We start from the raw sequence: 20890 nt of genomic DNA on the forward strand, positions 1-20890 counted from the left end.
CCGTATGAGGGTTAGCTGGTAAACCCTAAGCCATAGAGGATGTGGACATGACGTGTGTTTTGCTGAAGCAGATTTGAGTCAAGCCTAATTCTTCCCTATTCAACCAATATTTCCTTATTATGGGGGTGCTATTATGTGAAAGTCTTGGCTCAGGTCTGGGCTTACAGAGGTGAATAAAGCTGAGACCTGCTGCCTAGAGGAGCCAAGAGGATAGAAACAATTTCAATATGACTTGGTGAGACATTAGAGTAGGAGTTAATGTTTTATTCCTCCTATAAAGCACACCCTGACCTTTATGTTCTTTAAAACTTTGAAATTTTAAAACCATAACCATGGGCTAGGATTTCTCTCTATCAAGCTCACTTTCTCTCATTTTTGTTTTAAAAGCATAAATACTAGAGATGAAACTCTCATTCAGTGAAGCTACCCATTAACTTTTGTCGGAAAGATCAACTTACAGGGATCCCTCCCACCCCCCACCCCCAATTCCCAAATTTGCTCCGGACTCTTTAATACACAGTTCTAATCTCCATGTTGAGAATGAAAAAAAGAACAAGTATTGAGACATCAGGGGAAATACTGTCAGTTAAAGAGCTGGACATTTTATTTTTATTGGAAAAATTTTTATTACAAATTATTGAGTTTGATAACACTATCAGGTGCTGGTTACTACAAGTCACCAAATTAAATGCAGCCTAAATCAGGGGAATCATAAGAACTAGGTTGAAGAATGCAGTTAGAGAGGACCTCAGAGTCATGCATCTCTGCCTTTCTGCATTTCTGACACCCCGTTTAATGATCAAATCACAATCACCATTGTAAGTTATGAATTCCTGTGGACATCTGTTTTTTGGCTCATGGACATTTGTTTTTTAAGATTGAGTTTTTAAATGTCAATCCACATTAACTGGGTCACATATTAACCTTCCACAGCAAGAAACATGAGGAATGGAGAGGAATCCAGTTTCCACCAGGATTTCATTATCTCCTATCTGTCTTTGCAACTCCAACTAGGTATCAGGTGAATTAAGGGGAAAACCAATTTCTACATCCCTTGGATGTGATGAAATTGATTATCCTCAGGCAGAGCAAAAGAAGACAGAAAATAACAGGTGCCACTTCACATCTGCGTATCTCTCTACCCTGAGATCTGTTTATTTGTACCAGTTATTGACAACGTTTTTGTATCACACAAAAAAGGTTTTTTTATTGAGCTTCAAAAGTAGAAACAGGATGCATCTGTTTCTAGGGAAACCTGAGCATGGAAACTGTTGAATTTTGAATCACAGAGTGCATTCCTACACACATGGTGGCCCATTGTACAGTGACATCCCTTCCTCTTCATTTACCCTATCCCATTTAAAAAAATTAATGCAACAATGGGAGATGATTGTTGATGCTCATTATTAAATCATTTATTCATCCCACACAATGATTCAGAATTATTCATTAAACTTGCTGGAAGGAAGCAGGGTTCTGCCTCCATGATGGCTTGGGGAGGGATGTGTTCTTTAAAAGGATATTTTATAACAACACAATTATCATAATTAAAAGCTACCCTGATAGTCTGATGAGTGGTTGACATATTTTTGAGCACTGGCATTTTAGCACAAGGAGATAAATGAGACTGAAATGGTATTAGGAGATAATATTGCTGTGGGCAACTGAAGGCAACACTGAATACCATCTGCTATCACCACCTCGATTCTATCATGGTCTTTAAGTTAATGAATTTACAAAACATCAGCTGAACTTTGGCTTTCCACAGTGAGTTCTAATTCTGTTGCTGTTTCCCCAGATGATGTCTGTATTCTGAGCCCTGTTTGTGCATGTGCCCACAAGGGCCCGCTCACTTGTGCCTCCCAGCCCAGCAGGTCATAGCCTGTGGCCCCTGCATCAGCACCTAAATGGCATCTTTCTGCTCAGGGTGCTCAGTCTTGTTCTGTGTCTAAAGGTCACTGAGCAAAGGGCCTGGCTTGGCCAGCCATTCAGACAGGCAGGGGATGGCAGGAAGGGGACCCACTTCGGGCTTTTCCTGTACAGCAGGTTCAGGGGAAGATTCTAAGGCCAGTGGCCAAGAGGAGGCAGCTTCTCATTCCCAAAGGCAGTGCCTGGGGGAGAAGTGGGAGGGGTACACTTGGGGGAAAAAATAGATGTCTGAGTGGCCCTTGAAGACCCCAGGGTGGATGCTGGTAGAGAGATGCACACAGGCTTCCCCAAGACCAGGGAGGCCGTGGGACAGGACTGAGAGTCTGAAAACACCTCAGGAAGCTGGGCCAGAGCTCTGTGGGGGCCCAGGCTTGCCTATGCCTTGCTGAGCCCAGGACGGGGGCTGCACAAGAAGTGAGCATGTCAGTCTAGCTGCAGGAACGTGAGCCAGCATGAGCCTTCCTCACTCTGCAAGCACTGGTGGAAGGTGGCTGTGACTGACTGCCTGAACTGGCCTCCCAAGCCCAGAGGTGAAGGGGCATCTGAGCTAGAAGGCTGCCTGGAGCGCTGACTGCCCAGGGAGGCATTAGATGCTGGGGTTGAGATAGCTGAGGAAGAACTGGGTAGGGGCCGTCACACCAAAGGCACTGAGTAAGCTTGGCCAAGTGCAGGGAAGAGGCTGGGGGAGGCAGGGACTCTGGGAAGGGCATGGACAGGTGCTGGGCCATGTGCTGGGGTGAGGGATTTCCATAGAGTCAGGCTGTGAAGCTGTACACCCCTGTGGCTGCTGGGTGGTGAATGCATGAGTGGAAAAGTGAGCCCAGTTCAGAGCTGACGCTGGGACCAGATGAACATGATGGCCTGAAGAAGTGACCCGGCTGGAGAGATGAAGGAGGGGGAATTAAAGGGACTTGGAATGTCAGAGCTCCCCTCATGGCCCCTACTGGATGCAGGACCATCCAAATGCCAGGGCCTGATGCCTCGGAAGAGTGGACCAAGGACCACCTCTGCTATCTAGTGCTACCAAGCCACCTCCTGATTATGATGTGGCTTCCAACATAGCCCCCTACAGGAGAGGATGCTATGTGGCTGGGGATAGGGCTCCATCCTGCCCTTGTTAGCCCACAAGCACTGCAGTTGTGGTTATTAGCCTCTGTGAGCTGGGGTGACTGGCATTCACCTTGCCGACGCACACCAGCTCTGGGGTAGGGGGCAGAAGACTGTGGTCTGGACATTTCATTCCTCTCTGGGGCTCTTGGTGATGGCCAGTGGGGTTCTGTTAGCACTGAGGGTCTACTCAGTATTGGGGTGCCTGTGGGCAGCACACACTCTGCCCTAGGATGGGAAACTCAGAACCACATGCCGCTCAAGACCTGGCTGTCAAGAACAGGGACACAGAGCAGTCGGGTGGCGCCTGCACTGCTCACCGCTTGCTGTGAAAGGAAATCATCTTGGTGGCATTAAATGGCTTCCTGGCTTTATTCTGTTATAAAACAGTCACTGTGGCAGAGCTGATGCCGTCCTGACACTGCCTCCTTGGCATCAGAACAGTTTTCTTCACCAATTCAAGCATGGCGTAACATTTCAAAGGTCTTTAATAGACGCTTTCCAACTTCATCTCCATGGAACAGTTGGAAAATGTCTCCAATTATAGAAACTTTTTGTAAAATGTCTCAAAAACACAGAAGGGCTTTGTATCTTTCATAAGTACAAACATTTAATACTCAAAGATGAAATGAAGAGTAGCAGGGTATTTTTTTAAGGAATGCCTGCTTCTGGGTCAGGTCAATGTCTTTCCCTCTCTCGTAACAAACAAGTGAAGATATTCACATTTTAGAATATTTGATACAAGTAAGCCTTGGAAAGATTGGAAAGGAGGAACTAGGGCCAAGGAGAGATTCACAACAGTTGTCAAAGCTGGAACCCTGCCAAAGCCCTGGGGCAACTCGGGGAGTTGGCTGATGCTCTTCCTCTGGAGAAGGCCCTGGAGGGACTCCCAGGAGGAGAAATAAGGCCAGGGCTAGAGTCACCAAGTAAGCCATCCTTTGGAAGCTGAGGTCCCACCTTCAAAAATGGGGTGTTCGATCCTCAGCACCACATAAATAAATAAATGTGTCCAACTACAACTAAAAAACAAAGATTTTTAAAAATGGGGTGTCTTCATTTTGTGTGTGCAAACGCATGCTACACGTGTGAGGGACTAGGAGTCTACAGCAGGGTAGACTATACCACGCGCCTCTCTCTACCCTGACTCAGGAAGAGAATGCCATGCCCCTTGTCTGAGGCAAACCGATGGGCCCTTAGGCCTGCTCACCAAAGCCTCATCTCAGGACTTCCTGGGTTACACTGTGGGAGCCTGACTCTTAAGGACCACCTGTTCTCTGCTTCCCAGAGAAATGAAGGAAGATGGCCCTCTCCTCCACCTCCTGAGGCATACCATTCCCCATGATCCTGCCTCCAGGAGCCCCATCTCCAGCTGTGAGCAGCTGCCACGTGCTGCTGTTTGGCAGGCCAGGGACCCTCCGGAACGCTCCACAGCCTGCTGCTCCTTACAGGGGAGCGCGCTGAGGCTAGAGAATCTGCAGCCTGACCACAGCCACAGCCAGCGAGTGGCAGAGCCGGGATGGGAACCCAGGCTCATCCACAGCCCTGTCCCCTCTCCCCTCTGCCAGGCCCTCTCCAGCCCTTAGGGCCTACCTGCTTTGGTGAACTTGTCTGCTATCTCCTTCCGCACAGACCTGGTGAGGTTGAAGTAGTCATCGTCCTCGTCAATGCTCTGTAAGAACAGCGGGATGTGCTGGAAGACGATGGCGTGCTGGCACTTCTGCTGCCCAGCGAGGCTCAGCTGCTGGTCCAGCCACAGGTCCTGGGCCTGCTTCAGGGCAGGGCAGCTGGAGGCGTCATACCAGAGCTGGGAGTTGAGTACCAGGAACAGGACACCCCCGACCCAGAAGCTGAAGTAGTCATCACCCCAAGTCTGGCAGAACTCTTCAATAGTCTCCACCGTGGGGACATTGCCCAGGTCATGGTTGCCACTGACGAAGACCAGTGGGATCTCCCTGTCAACGGCTCCCAGCACTCGCTGAAGGTCCTTGGTCTGCTCCCTCTGGAAGGGCATCCCTGGAAGAGTGAAGGACACATCCTGAGCTGGCTGGAGACTACTGAGATCTTTACTAACATAACTAAACCAGAGACAAAGTCCAGATTCACCTCACCAGGCACATGGAAACTGCAAAGTAGTCACCTGCTAGAAGCAAATCAATAGGGGAGCTAGAGTCCCAGTCCCTCCTCAGGACACCTCAGAAATTCAATGTCCACCTGGCCGTTTGCCCCCCATTGCTGAGTGGTGTTGTGGAGTTGATCCTAACATTAAATATCAGTGAAGCTAAATTTCTATCTTTCATTTCTATGCACACTGAATATAGACGGTCCCACCTTCTCTGCTACATCAGTGGAGCATCATGTGCATCCTGTGACAGTGGACCCAACCCTGAATACCAGTCCGGCACCAGTGGCTATGTAAGGTCTTCTTATCATCCACGTAGCCTTACAGATTGTGCCACACCCTCATGGGAAAAATCCTTTGAAACCGAGTGGCTAGATTGATGGGAACCTACCTCGTGCCAAACTCCCTGGACACAGGAAGAGGCATTTTGTACCCCACCACAGTGTGAGGCACAGGGCTCCACACCTCACTGCAGGGCATTCTCTGACCCCAGCACCCAGGAATGATTATTTTGACAGAGGTGAAAAATGTATGGGCAGGCAGGACCTTCCTCCTTCAGACTGCTCATTTCCTTACTTTCTGTAATAACCTACTAAAGCTTTCATAAATGGATTTCAGAATTTATCCAATTGCACATCTATTTTTTGGAGCCTCCCTGTGAATTCATCCGACAACTGTGCACTGAGGACAGGCAGTGGAGGCACTGACTGAGTGTGGGTGAGCTGGGAGTCAGCAGGCACAGGGCCCATCCCAAACCCAGAGTCAGACAACCAGTGGGGTAAATCACACCCATCTGTCTTTAGTGTTGTTAAGCATTATTGAGAAAAGCGATGAAGCAGGCAAGGACACACCTCAGGACCACATCAGTCCTGAGGATTGTGACTGCTGTCAGGCAGACAGCGTAAGAAAAGTGACAAAAAGCATTTCCCTAAGGGGAGGAAACCCCACCAGAGAAAGGGTTACATAAGACAAGATGACATTAAACCCAATAACGCTGCACGTGGACTAAACAGAAAGGTGGGGGCAGAGGGGGAGGATCGTTGTACATTTCAAAATAAATGTACAAATGTTTTATGAACATTCCCCCACAAAGAACCGATGAATGTTTGTGGTGACGGATATGCTCACTACCCCAATTTGGTTAAAACATCACAAGGTACTCTACAAAAAGGCACAATCATTATATCTCAGTTAAAAATAAATATAAGGGGGAAAAGTCCTCACGAAGCAATCACAGCTATGACCACAAAGCAGAAACAAAGGAACCAAGTCTCAGCAGTAGATAAGAAATAGGGTCCAGCAAGATCAGGAAAGAAATGGAGAAGGACAAAACTATTTTGGAAATGGCACCTACAAGGAGATGGCCGTTGGCAAGAGTTCGTTGTCCAGGTGCTCTGAAAACCCCAGGTGAACTTGTGAAGAATGCGTGCCCCACCTGGTGAGCAGCAAGCTCCCATATTTCCACGCAAACTCCTTAACAGTGCAGTTCCAATCTCCCGTGCCATTCCTCCTTTCTTTTGGCCTGTTGACCTGTATTAGCTTCTGAGAGACTCAGTTAAGTCACCACTGCGACTGTGGATAGATCATTCCTCCCTGTAATTCTGCCAAGTTTCATTCATTTACTTTTAGTTACAGTATTAGACGAAGAAGAGCTCAGAGTTTCAATACCTCACCAAAATGTTTTTATATATAATCCTAATCAAATGCATAAATAAAGAAAAAAGAAAGAGGCAGAGCTATATTGATGCTACAGAAAGATCCTTAATATATATTAAGTTAAAAACATGAAACAAAGCAGAGTAAAATCACATGAATTTTTTTAAGGCTCACAGATATTTATGTACTTTGGATAAAAACACCTTGAAAGAGCCAAAGGATCTAACTCTGGATAATTATGGGAAGTGGAGTGGGCGGTATGGAGACCTTTTATCTTTTTCTTCCCTCCTTTCCTTTCCCAAGCTTGTGGAGAAAAAGAGAGGGCAAGATGGAGAGAGGGAGGGAGGGGCGGGGGGAGGAGTAGAAATGAGAGAAAATATCAGGACTTTTTTTTTTTTTAGAGGTGTTTCTTGCCCCAGATCCTAAAGACTCAGAGGAGATAAGCCACGGATCTCTAGGAACTATCTAGGAACTAGTAGAATTTGCTTGGGAAAGGCCAGCAGACCCATACTGCAGAAGCCTGCAGCCCAACCTTCTCAGCCTGGGAGAAGCAGGTCCGGCCTGGCATAGGAGACCAGGAGACCTCTCTGGCAGTGGTGCTGGGGCTCTGCCAGTGGTCAGCTTCTGCCTTAGGCTGGTCCAGACTCCCCTGGGGTCTGCTGTGCCATGAACGATGTGGCTTCTTAGCTGAACCTGGACTGTGAGCATCTGTGTTCACTCAGGTGATCCCCTGAGACACCACTGGGCAGTTCCTTCTTGTGCTGACCCACCTAAAGGGCACTCCATAAATTCAAGTAAAATCATCTCTCCTTTCCTTATTGGGTTTTTTTTTTTTTTTAAAACACCCAAAGCACCCCTAGCTTCCAGTCTGACCAGGGGGTTCTGTGATGCTCAATGGCAGCTGATCCCCCTAGTGATTATATGGACCAGGTCCTGTTCTAAGACCCTGCTTGATGCAGGTACAGAAGCTAGGTTCGCTGGGTTTGAACCCGCAGTCTGGCTCAGGGCATTGCCTCATTATGGAATCCTGGTAACAAGCAAAGGTGACTTTTCTCAGTCACCTTAATTCACAGGACTCCATGATATTCCAGGGTGCAAAGATTCTCCCATTCCTTTCTTTCAAGGGCATCTGGGTTTGCATGTGAGTTAATGACCATAAGCAGGAAAGAAAGGCCAACTCAACACTCAGGGAGGAGCCTTGCCTGCGACGCACTCTACAGTGAGAGCTGGAAATTACATGAATGGGATGCTTGCTTCACATCCAGGAGACTGCTACTCTGGGAGAACCCACAACACTCCAACCCGTCGAAAACATGGAGCCCACTGTGTCTCCTCGCCCCGAGACCAGCCTTTCCTCCACAGCTTTGCCAGCACTTTGCATGTTTCCCATGTAAAAGTGCTGGCAGCGGAGCCCATGAGACCCGGGCTTGGTCTCTGGCTTAGGTCTCAGAATTCTGAGTTGAGTGGCTTTGGGGAAGGTCTCAGTCTATGTCCAATCATGTGTGAAATGAAGATGACAATTCCCAAGCCCTGGAACAGACAATGTGTTCAGAGTTGACTCTAAATAAGGCTGTGAAAAAACACCAGGTACCTCCCTCCCCTCCCCCACTAGATAGGACTCCTTCCTTTTATCACTGAGTGTGCATAACAATGAATGAATCATTCTGAAGGAATGAAAGCATTTCCCAGGGATAGAGATAATTTTTAATTAGGAATTTAGAAGTAAAGAAGTGAATTCTGGATTACAAAAAGCCAACTTTAATGAAAATACACTTGTGTTTAACAAGCTCTTATTTGTGTATATCAGAATCTCTTTAGGATCAGAACTATTAACACAACCTTAGCATTATTAACACAGCTCCCAGTGTATCTTAGTACAGCTTCCTGAAAACAGTCACAGTCTTGCACACGTGAGGAATCTAAGCCAAACCTCACCAGCATCATGAATGGGAAGATGGGAACCTGGCCCAGGACCTGTTCCCAGCAGGCCCTGCGCTTCCCAGAAAGGAGACACACAAAGAAAGGATGGGCAAGGTTACAAGAAAGGACTTCCAGGAGGGGAAGAAAAGGATCTTCCTGGGAAGGTCTTTAAGGTGGATGAGAGGCCCTTGTCTAGGGGGTGGCTAGAGAACAGGGACCCTGATGTCAATCCCCTCCTGCCCCTGGCTGAGCAGAAGCCTGGGTGGGCTGACAGGGGCAAGGTGGAAAGCCATGAGGTGTTCAAAACCTTAAAACTTTTCTTTTTCAAAGTGTGATGAGATAAAATAGAACCAGGAAGCAGTGGCTGGGGTTGTGGCTCAGCGGTAGAGCCCTCGCCTAGCATGTGCGAGGCCCTGGGTCGATCGTCAGCACCACATAAAAATAATTAAAATAAAGGTATTGTGGTCCAACTACAACTAAAAAATGGATATTAAAAAAACAGGAAGCAAAAATATTATAATAATTACAAAACACTCACATCATTCATTGACTGATTTTTAACAAGATATGGTATCAAGAAATGTATCATTTATTACTGTGGATAGCCATTAAAGCACCGATTATTATTTTGGTTGTGTTCCTAATAGCCCTAATTTACACCATCTAATAAAATCTCTTACCATGGCAGGAAAAACAAATACCCTTACATTTAATGAAGGACTGTAAGAAACTCAGGACCAACAATGGCACACTTGATGGTGTTAAGTCCACGGCTCCCCTCCCTGCCCAGACAAGGAAAGGGTTGAGCAGGCTGGCCCAGCACTCTGGCAACAATGAGAAAAGGCAGAGAAATTGAGAAGGAAGAAATAAGTCTAGCTACTCTGAGGACATGACTGTCTCCATAGAAAATCTGGAGAATCTCCAAAAACAAACAAGTTCCTAGTACTAGTAAAATTAGCTTGGATACAAGGTCAATATACAAAAATAAGTCCATTTCTGTATCTTAGCAATGAAGGACTGAAGTGTATCTAGAAGAGGGCAGAGGACCTGCAGAGATACTTCTCCAAAGAAGACAAACATGGCCAGAAAGCACACTGTGAGAGGCTCAACACCTCCAGTCATCAGGAAAACACATCAAAACCACAATGGGACACCACCTCCCACTCATAAGGACGGCGGCAGAAAACAGCAGGTGTGGGTGACAACATGGAGAAATGGAAACCTTGGGCACTGCCGATGTCAAATGGCACAGCTGCTGAGGGACATGATGACAGTTCCTCACTATACCAATAATCGAATTACCAGATGACCTGCACATCCTCCTTCTAGTTAAGTGCCTGAAAGAACTGAACAGGGTCTGAAGAGATATTTGCACACCTATGTTCATGGCAGCATTATTCACAATAGCTGAACATGTAAGTAACCCAAGCATCCACTGACAGACTGCAGTGTGCATGTGAGCACATGTGCGTGCGAGCACATGTGCGTGCAAACGCGCACACACACAGGAAGGGAATTCTGACATATGCTACAACATGTACTTTGGATAATGATGTCTATCACATTCCACATCATGCATTGACTGAATTTTAACAAGTTAAATAAGTTAAATAAGCCAGTCACAAAAAAGACAAATATTGTGTGATTCTACTTTTATATGAGGCACAGAGTGGTCAAATTCAGAGAGCTGATGTTGGCTGCCACCAGCTTCAATGAAGGGAGGATGAGGAGTTGGTGTTTAATGGGTATAGTTCCCGTTTTATAAGACAGAAAGTGTTATGGAGATGGATGGGCTGAGGGTTTGCACAGAAAAGTGAATATACTTAATACCACTGAACTGCATACTTTAAACTAGTCAAATGATAGCTCTTATGTTTATTTTATCACTGTAAGAGAGACAAAAGAACTGCCAAAACAAAACCAAAATGATGCACCTTCAACCCCTCCAAGCTGGGATGTTGAGAGCAGCTGCAGGCAGGAATGTCAGGGAGGGTGGGGCAGGGTGAAGCCACACCCACCATCAGTCTGCAGGTGCTGCAGGACCCCTGGTGGTGCTCTTGGGGTTGCCATTTCAGGGTAAGAAGGGGGCCCTCTGAATTCAAGGACCATCAGTGGCCTTTTTTGGGGGAGAGTCCTCTGGGCACTATCCTCAGAGCTTCAGTTCTCTTGTCCCTAAAGTGGAAATCTTGTCACCTCAATTATGGAAATGCTGTTAAGACAAATGAGATCATGTGTTTAGGTGCTTAGATGTAGCTCCCCGTCCTTTCCCTTCCCAGAAGATGAAGAACAGGAGGGAAGCAGGTCTTAAGTTATCTGAGATCTCCCTTGTACCTCTCTTATTCTCTGGGTACTTGGTCCCTGGTGCTGTGCCCCTGAGCTATGCAGGAAAAAAAGGCACGCTAGGTGTGCTGATATCCTAGCACAAGGTGAGTGACATCAGTGCACATTTATCTGGCAGTCTGCCGGCTGTGGTACTTGGAAGGCCGTACTGTCCTGTAGACAGTGGAGAAATGGACAGAACAGGGCTAAGACACTCGTGCCAAAGACAAGAACTTCCAGTGCCAGCCCAAGAAGTCTCTGGAAAGGGAACCCGTGGGGTCCCTTCCTCATGTGTAGGTTGAAAATAGAATAGTCAGGGCATCAACCACATGGTTTTTAGATCATCACCCCAACTTTTAGGGGGCAATCAGGAAATATTGATTCAGACTTCAATAATCTCATTATATCCAGTGACTCAGCATTCCTATTGATAAGTCTTCACCCGACAAAGACATACATAAGAATGTTTACTCAGTAATAAAAGAGAAGAAAATCATGGCATTTGCAGGTAAATGGATGGCATTGGAGAAGATAATGCTAAGTGAAGTTAGCCAATCCCCAAAAAATAAATGCCAAATGTTTTCTCTGATATAAAAAGGCTGACTCACAGTGGGGTAGGGAGGGGGAGCATGGGAGGAACAGATGAATTCTAGATAGGGCAGAGGGGTGGGAGGGAAAGGGAAGAGGCAGGGGATTAGATTAGCAAGGATGGTGGAATGTGATAGACATCATTATCCAAAGTACATGTATGAAGACACGAATTGGTGTCAACATACTTTATATGTGGCATATATACACAATGAAATATTACTCAGCTCTAAAAAATAAGATGATCATGGCATTTGCAGGGAAACAGATAGCATTAGAGCAGATTATGCTAAGTAAAGTTAGCCAATCCCAAAAAAACAAATGCTGAATGTCTTCTCTGATATAAGGTGGGGTGACTCAAAATGGGGAAGAGAGGAAGAGCATGGGAAGAAGATTACCTCTACATAGGGAAGAGGGGTGGGAGGGAAAGGGAAGGAGAAAGGGAATTGTATGGATGGTGGAAGGAGACCCTCATTGTTATACAAAATACATGTATGAAGATGTGAGAAAAAAAAAAAGAACAGCATTACCCTAGATTAGATTAGGTAGAGAGAAGTGATGGGAGGGTATGGGAGGGGTTGGGGAGATAGGAAGAATAGCGAATGAAACAAACATTATTATACTGCGTGTATATATGTGAATGCATGACCAATGTGATTCTGCAACCTGTATACTCAGAAAAATGAGATATTATATCCCATCTGATTCAAATGTATGATATGTCAAGGTCATTGTACTGTCATGTGTAACTAATTAAAACAAATTAAAAAATTAAAAAAAGAAAAAACCCCAGAGGTACGAAAAATTGTGCTGTACACGTGTAATAAGAATTGTAATGCATTCAGCTGTTATTTATTTATTTATTTATTTATTTATTTATTTATTTTAAAGAGAGAGTGTGAGAGAGAGGGGGACAAAGAGAGAGAGAATTTTAACATTTATTTATTTTTTCTTAGTTCTCGGCGGACACAACATCTTCGTTGGTATGTGGTGCTGAGGATCGAACCCGGGCCGCACGCATGCCAGGCGAGCGCGCTACCGCTTGAGCCACATCCCCAGCTCTGTCATTTATTTTTTTAAAATTAATTTAAAAAATGAACATTCAAAAAAAAAAGGATATTAAACAGAACTATTCACTGCAGTGTTTGCTGAGAAGGTAAAACTTGAATTGGATTAAGTGTTGGTTCATAGGGAATTGAGGTTGTGTTCTTACTATGGAGTAATTACGGGCCCTTACAAGCAGGAAGTAGATGCAGAACCAGCAGCAGTGGGAACCCGGGCATACGCTGCCCTGAGGGTGTTGGAGGAGGGGGTTAAGTGAAAACAGGAAGTGGTAGGAGTTGGAATGTACGACACTATTTTGTTGAAAATAAAGCAACAAGCTATTATGTTGAGATAAAAATAGCTAAAAAAAAATAATATGGCAAAACTGTTCAGTGATTACCCACAGCTGAGTCGGAAGGACAGAAAACATTTCAGTTTCCTTTAAAGTCTGGATTTTTTATGAACATAGATTACTTTCATAATCAGAAAAATAATCAAGACATCTAAAATAGTCACAAATGTGCTCAAATTAAATCTTTTTAGGTAAACAAGCATAAATATAATTTTAAGGGGAACAAATACAATACAAATGCCAAGGCTGACGTGTAAATCCAGTTCTTCAATGTCAGAGAGAGAAAGTGGGGAAAGGAAAAGAGAAAGCGCCAGAAAGGTGATGTTTGAACATTCACAATGACTAAATTCAATTAAAAAATGTATAATAAGATTGTGCTCAGGACAAATTGTGTTCTTCTCAAACAAATACATTTCCATAAAGATCTGAATGAAATCCAGCACTGAAAAAGAAAGGGCTGGCCTGGGTCTCCTGCAATTAGTTTAGTATTCCCAGTGGATGTGTGTGTTTTTAAATAATTTTAAATTATTATTATCATTATTATTATCATTATTATTACTGTTCCCCCCCCTTAAAGAGTCTAAAAAAATTACAACTTTTCCCTCCAATAGATATTTTTATAACAGCCTGAGATTTAACTGCACATACCACACAATTCACTTTCAAAGGGCACTACTCAATGGTATTTAGAAAAATCATAGCTATGGACCATCAGCAAAATCAATCACAGGACATCTCCAACACCCCAAAAAGAAGCTTTACCCATCAGCACCATTCCCCATCCCCCACAACTCCCATCTTGCTAATCCCAAGTGATCACTAATCTGTTTTCTATCAATTGCCCACTCTGGACATTCCACAGAAATAAAGTCATTTAATACGTGACGTTTTGTGACCCATTTCTCCCTGTACACCACGTTTTCAAGGTTCATTTGTTGTCCCTCCTTCTTTCCTCCACTGCTGAACAATATTTACTATAAGGACATACTGCATTCTGTTTAGGTGATGGCATTAGGGTTGTTTGTATTTTGGTGCTATGAACAAGTTTTTGTGCATATGTGCACATTCTCTTGGTACACATTTAGGAATAAAATTGCTGGGTCGTGCTATAATCGTACTTGTCTTCCAAAAGCACCATTTTACATCCTACCAGCTTGAATGATGGTCCCAGTGACCCACAATCCACCAATACTTGCTGTTTTTCACTTGTTTATTGTAGCCAAGCTAGTGTGAAATGGGACCTTCCATGGTTTTCATTTGCATTCTCTAATGACAAATGATGCCAAGCATCTCTTAGGGATCTTCTTCTGGAGAATGTCTATTCAGATCCTTTGCCCATTTTCAAATTTGGTTATATACCTTTTCATTATTGAGTTGCAGGTAAAGGATTTCTGAGTATTTTTTCCCGTTCTGTGGGTTGTCTTTTCATTTTTTTTTTTTTTGGTTACTCGTCCTTTGAAACACAAAAGTTGTCAAATTTCATGAAGCCCAATTTACCATTTTATCTTTTATCACATGTTGAAATCTCTGCTTAATACAAGGTCTCAAAGATTTATGCCTATATTTTCTCCTTGTGGTTTTTTAAAAAGTTAAGATAACTTTTTAAAAGTTAACTTTTTTTATGTTTATGTGGTGCTAAGGGTTGAACCCAATGCCTCAAGCTTGCCAGGCAAGTGCTCTGCCACTGAGCTATAGCCCCAGCCCTCTTCTAATGGTTTTATAGTTTTCATTCTTATTTGCTCTGACACAGTTGGAATTCATGTCTGAACATGGTATGAGGTGGGAGTCTCCACTAACTCTCTTGCCTGTGGATATCCAGTCAACCCTGCACTTCTAAGAAAGACCATCCTTTCCCTATCAAATTGTCTTGGCACCTGTGTCATCAATTGGCCCAAAAGGTGAGGGTTTATTTCTGGATTCTCAAGTCCATCCAGTGATATCTGTGTCTATCCTATGCCAGGAGCATACTTTTAAAAATTGCTAAAGACTTCTAGTAAGCTCCGAATAAGGAAGTGTGAGTCCTCCAACTTTGTTTTTCCCCTCCAAGTTTGTTTTTGGCTATTCTGGGTCCCCCATATGAATTTTATGTGGTAACTGTGGAATGGAGGTGTGCTACAATGGAGGCCCACCACTGAAAAAGCTCACAGCTTCTTAGGGCAAGCTAGCTTCTAGGACCAATTCTTATCAGAAAACTAGTGAAAAGTGCCCTGAGACATTCTTCAAGTACCATGATCCTGAGGTTCAAAAGGCAAGCTCCCTCTGTGAAGAGGATGATGAGGGCTCTGAAGTCAGTGGCCTTCATACTACAGCCAGGTGCCACTGGAACCCAGGCACTTGTCCCCAACCCTTGACAACTCATGGGTTCAGATCTGCACCGCCTCTTGTCACTGCAAGGGATTCTTAATCACTCATCTCTGCTGCTCATCCCCAAATGGTCCTCCACCCCAACCTGCTGTGCACTTTCTGAACCTCCTATCTGATCATAGCCAGTGCAACCACAGATGGGACTATCACACAGTGGTCCCCTGAGCCACCTTGGACTGCAGCAAGACTGCAGTGTGAGAGGGGAAAAAGCTTCCATTTTGCTCAAGCCACTGTGACTAGGGTATCTGTCACTTCATATGCACCTGCAGCATTCTGACTGTTCTGGGCCTGGGCTAGCAGGGCTGGCCCACAGACAGAGACGGAAGCTGAGGTAGGCTCCAAAAATAACATCCTGACCAGAGCACAAGCCCTCAGAATGTACAGCCCTCGGTGCTGGGGCACCAGTGAGGAGGACTGTATCTTCTGAAGGCTCACTGGCTGAGGGCAGTGGGATGCTCTAGAGGGAAGAAAGGGAGAGGAAGGAAAGAGGCGATTTTATGGTTTTCAGCCAAGAGGTAAGAAAGACTGGAACAAGGTGTGAAACTAAGAATGGGAAGAAAGGAGACCACTGTGTAATCATGTGTAGGCTTTGCCCTGTTTGAGAAAACTCAGAGGAGAAAAATACATAAATGTGAACAGTTGCTGTCTGGACATGCTGCTGGTGGTCAAGGGCTTCCGTGATTACTGCCCCATAGTCACCTCTTTTGTGTGTCTTCTCTAGAGTGAACCTCTACCCTGCTGTGAGCTATGGACACACAGAATGAGGGGATGCTCAATGTAACACTGGGCACTTGGAACAGGCAAACACTGCTCAAGGCTGATGGCAGTCAAAGCACCATCCAGGGGCAGAGACGTCCCAGGATGGCTACATGCAGATTCGCCTCTGGCTCTAGCCAGTCCCTCCAGTGGAAGGGACATGTGCAGTTCACTTCTGGTTAGGGACCCTGCTGTCCCTTTAAGATTCCATCACACAGTCTTCAACTCAGGCTGAGCCCTAAATCTTTGGCATCACTGGTGATCTTAGGGTTTTGTCTGTCCTGATTGTCTCACTGTATTGCTCAGGCTGGTATTGAGCTCCTGGGCTCAAGTGACCCTTCTGCCTCTGCCTCCCGAGTAGCTGGAACTATGGGCATGTGCCACCATGCCTGGCTTGCCATTTGGGATTTTAAATGCATGACCTAATGAGAAGTCAAGAGGAGCTTCCCAGTTTAACTGCAGGTGTACTTCCAAAGCCAGAAGCAGGAATTGAAAGCCCCAGCGATGGCAGGCTGCAGGAATGGAGCATCTGCTTCAGGCTGGCGTTCACCTGACATGACCACTGTGTAATCATGTGATGGCCCTCTGTGAGGTCACAGCCACACCAACAGTAAGTACCTCAGCTTTCAGGGAGCTCAAGGTGAACAGGGGAGCCAGACGTGGAAATGGGTGATCACCATGAGGTGCTGTCTGAATGCTGGGTGATGGGCCCCTGGGGGAAAGCCCGGGTGGGGAAAACAGCCTGCAGGAGGCACCTTCCCAGAGGCAACTTTCCCACAAACGTCAAAAGGTTCGGGAGGAACTAGGGCTGGCTGGAGAGGGAAGGAGGAGAGAAGGGCATTTCCTAGTCATGGGAACAGCAGGCAGTGAGGGGACGTCAGAAGACCAGGGAGACCTTGGGGAGTGAAGGCATGTGAACCAGGGGTGAGGGGAGCTGAGGTCTCTACGCATGTGCACTTTACAGCTGCAGCAGCCTCACTCCACAGGAACCCGTGTGGAGAATCAGTAGACAATCGAGGAAACTGATGCACGGGCTGAGCATTGCATTGAAGGTCACAGATTTCAGAAAAGATCTGGCTGGATTTTAACCAAGATAAGGCCACCAGATAAAGTGTGGGACACCCAGTTTAGTATATCCCATGAAATATTGAAGTTCCTGTATTATTTTCTAAGTCTACAGACCCTAAAGTCAGGTCCAGCTTGACTGTTGTTCTCAGCCATGAATGGGAAAGGGACCATCTCCTGCTGGCACCAACAGCAGATACAAGGCCAACACCATGGAGTGGAGCAGTGGCAGTGAGCTCCCTGAGTTTTCTATAGATGATACCATTTGCTGGTGAAGACATGGGGAAACAGGTGCTCTCTTATATGCAATGGGTGCAAATGGTTTCATTTATGCGAATGGTTTCATTTACAAATTGTAGCACATCTGAATGGGAGTGGGATGAGGGGTGTGAGGAAGAGAACTCACGGTGGCCCTCACATTCAGGCGGTGGCCCTCACATTCAGGCGTGTGCAGTGTTGGTCCTGCATTTGCATGTCCCTGCTGCTGACGCCCCAGCTCTTCTCATCACACCTTCAACCCTGCAGCACATCAGCAAAAAGGCCAGTGGACACAGACAGGAGGCTACACAGCATAAAAGGCGAACAGATGTCTACACTAATGGAAACAAACAAGATCAATATAGTGCACATGATTTGCTACCATGTATTTATGCACATAATACAAAGAAACACATTTATAAGTGTTAATAGCATCTCAGGACGGATGCCTTAAAACTGGTACTGTGCTGCCTCTGGAGAGGAAACTGGGTTTGGACAGAATATTATACATTCTTTTTTATCTTTTGAATTTTGGTTCATGGAAATAGATTCTCTATTAAAGACATAAACAAAATTATGAAAATAAAAGATATGGAGAAAAATGTGCTAATATGCTAAGTAGTTTCTGGGGAGGACATCCAGAAAACTGGCAGTCGTCTTTCAGTAGAGAAATGCATCCAGGCGCGGGGAGAGGTGGGCTTGGAACTCACTGCCTACCCATATGCAGGATCAGACATCCTCCCCCAGGAACACATAGGACCTTAAAGATCACACACACGTCATTACACATGTAGCACACCTGACGTGCACATGGATGCGTGTGCTTTAACAGATCCTGGAACTGGACAAAGCTGAGTGACTTCAAATAGCCCTGGACAGGTGTGGAGAAGAGAGGGTGGATGTCTCTGCAGAGCTTGTCATCTCTCTGCAGTGAGCTCTTGGTTTGCGACTGTGTGGCCTCATTTTTTCTCCCCTGGGATTGGCTCTCAGAGAGATAATGGGTCAGAGCAGTGTGGACCAGGCTCTTCTCATCATGGCTCTGCCCACTGTGGAGAAGGAAGCCTTTGCCTAGAAATATAAGAATGACAGATGCAAGGAACTGCCTGTGCGTGCCTGGCTTCCAGGCCAGCAGGCCTCCTCCAGAGGGGCTCTGCTCTGTGTACCCTGCTCCCTCCTGGTGACCCAGGTTTCAGCCAAGGGCCTTCCTGATTTCTGTACCTATAATACAAACATGGGCTTCTGAATTTATACAGGTTCTGGGAAAACTTCATTTACAACTCAACACAAATAAGTCAATGTGGTTATTAGGATAAAAATCACACACCTGATACATTTATCCATAGTTCAATATTTTTGACCAAGACAGATGGAAAGTGAATGGCTGTGGAATGGAACAGGATGGCCACTGTGGCATATCACCAGGATAGTCAGAAGCAGTAGAGATAAACTCTTGGCTATGATGCTTTTCTTAGGATTATAATGCACCATAATTTATGGTTTATTGAGAATCCAAATGGGTTACTTAATTTCCAAGAACATGGGTGTCCACGTTACTGTCATCTCCTCCCACCTCAGGGCTGCATCTTCTGAGGGGAAAAAATCAACATTATGCTCCACTTAAGTCTGTCTCAATCAGAAATATGGGCAGATACTGCAGAAACGTAGTGCTTACCTGCTAAGCACAGAGCACCACGACAACCTGCAGCTCATCTTCCCCTCCAGGGTGCAGGAGGGAGGACGCTGCCACAATTAAGGAATGCAACCCTCTTATAGAAAAGAACAAAGAAGGAGAAGTGAACCCTGTGCCTCTCTCCCCTCTTACCCAGCCCTACCTGGGCCAGCAATATATGTATGGATGGCAAAACCCCAACAGCAAGCTATTGTTAAAAACAAATCCATCTCCCAGATCTTCACCGTATCTCCCTTCCCTATGGAGGGTGTCTAAACAACGGACACCACATTTCACAGTGTTATGAAGCCACTCACTGTTTCAGTAATAAGTCAGGGTAATTTTCCCCACAACAAGAACAAGCAAACTAATGTTCTCTGTAGCAAAAAGACAAGAAAGGGATGTTGCTTAGTTAAAGAAAATAAGACCTCTAATCCCGATTCCCTATTGGCACAAGTACTTAAACAAGAACTGATGATGATACACTCCACCACTGCCAGAAGACTTTAAATTAAATTCCAGGTCAACTTTAGCAAGCAGAGGAACATTCGGGTGATGTGGTGGGCTGCTAATGGGCCTCCATGCTTCAGAGGGAGACAGAGTGGACTTCCTGGCCCAACACAATGGTGCTCTGTGTACGAGGCTGTGTGCCTGGGATCCTGTGACAAATAGGAGGGTCTCTTCCCCATGAAGATGGAGTGTGCAGATGGTTTCAAACCAGTGCTGGTAGGGGAAAGACAGTGCCACTCGATGCCAGGGACCCCCCAGGCAGAACCAGGTGATGGTGCAGAGCAAGTAGCCCCCCATCCCTGGGCTCTCCAGGATACACAACTCCACATATGGCTTACTAGGTATGTTTATTATGACCAAATGTGTCCCAAGCACAGGGGAGTTTCAGACACTGTGAGACATGTCTGGTTTAGGTGGCCTTGCAGCAAGTGGTGATGGGGACACAGCAGCACTAGCCACCCAGCCCGCCCAGAGGCCAGCAGGAAGGTCAACCCTGCAGGAGGATTAAGGGTGTGAAGCCAACTTTGAGCATGCCCATCTAAAGGAGTGATGCTGCTTCTTCAAATAATAACAAGGCTCTACATTTTCAAAATTCACCATAATTCTGCCCTTGAGAATATGGGAATATGAATATATTAACCTGAAAAGGCTTGTCACCCCATAAATCATCTCCCCTCATAGTACCCAGCAGTATTAAAAGGAAAGACAAAGGCCCCCAAATTAGGAGCTCTATTATTCTCCTAGAGTAGTCTTCCCCTCAGATGTACAGCACATACCTTGGCTCCTTGGGATGCAACTAGTCTGTCACAGAAATCACACTGCAACTTTGGTCGGCTCCCAGGCTGACTCAAACACACTGACTCCACCCACAGTGCAGAGGACACACTATTTCAACCTCTCGAAGGTCACGCTCAAGCTTCGCGAAACTGTCCCTGGCTGCATTATTTACTTCCCCAGCAAAATATCTGAGATTCTGTTATTATTGCCAGGTTTTGCATTTTTTCCCCTTTCAAACCTGCTCTTATCCACTAGCCTAGAAACCTAACCACTACATATACCTAGAGGTAGCAATGATCATAAGGGAATACAATGTTACAAAGGAGAGAAGTGTATTATGTAGAGTCGTAAGTATATTGAGTGTATCTGACTAGAGGGTGGGTAAAGATGTGGGGTTAGGAAAGAGTAGAATGAAACAGACATTATTACTTTATGTATATACATGACTGCACGAGCA

General features: G+C 45.5%; 1 protein-coding gene across 2 annotated transcripts in view; it reads right to left on the bottom strand.

Moving 5' to 3' along the window:
• Positions 1-20890, bottom strand: part of Cpped1 (calcineurin like phosphoesterase domain containing 1) — a 91361-nt gene that overhangs the window by 25276 nt on the left and 45195 nt on the right. Inside the window, exon 3 of one of the 2 annotated variants that reach the window (XM_026385544.2) lies at positions 4627-5049. The exons of the other annotated variant lie outside the window; for it this stretch is intronic. Coding sequence (XP_026241329.1) covers positions 4627-5049 — 423 coding nt within the window. The remainder of the gene's footprint in view (positions 1-4626; positions 5050-20890) is intronic. 2 annotated transcript variants of the gene reach the window in all.

Source organism: Urocitellus parryii, chromosome 9, assembly GCF_045843805.1.
Source record: "Urocitellus parryii isolate mUroPar1 chromosome 9, mUroPar1.hap1, whole genome shotgun sequence".
Lineage (NCBI taxonomy): Eukaryota > Metazoa > Chordata > Mammalia > Rodentia > Sciuridae > Urocitellus > Urocitellus parryii.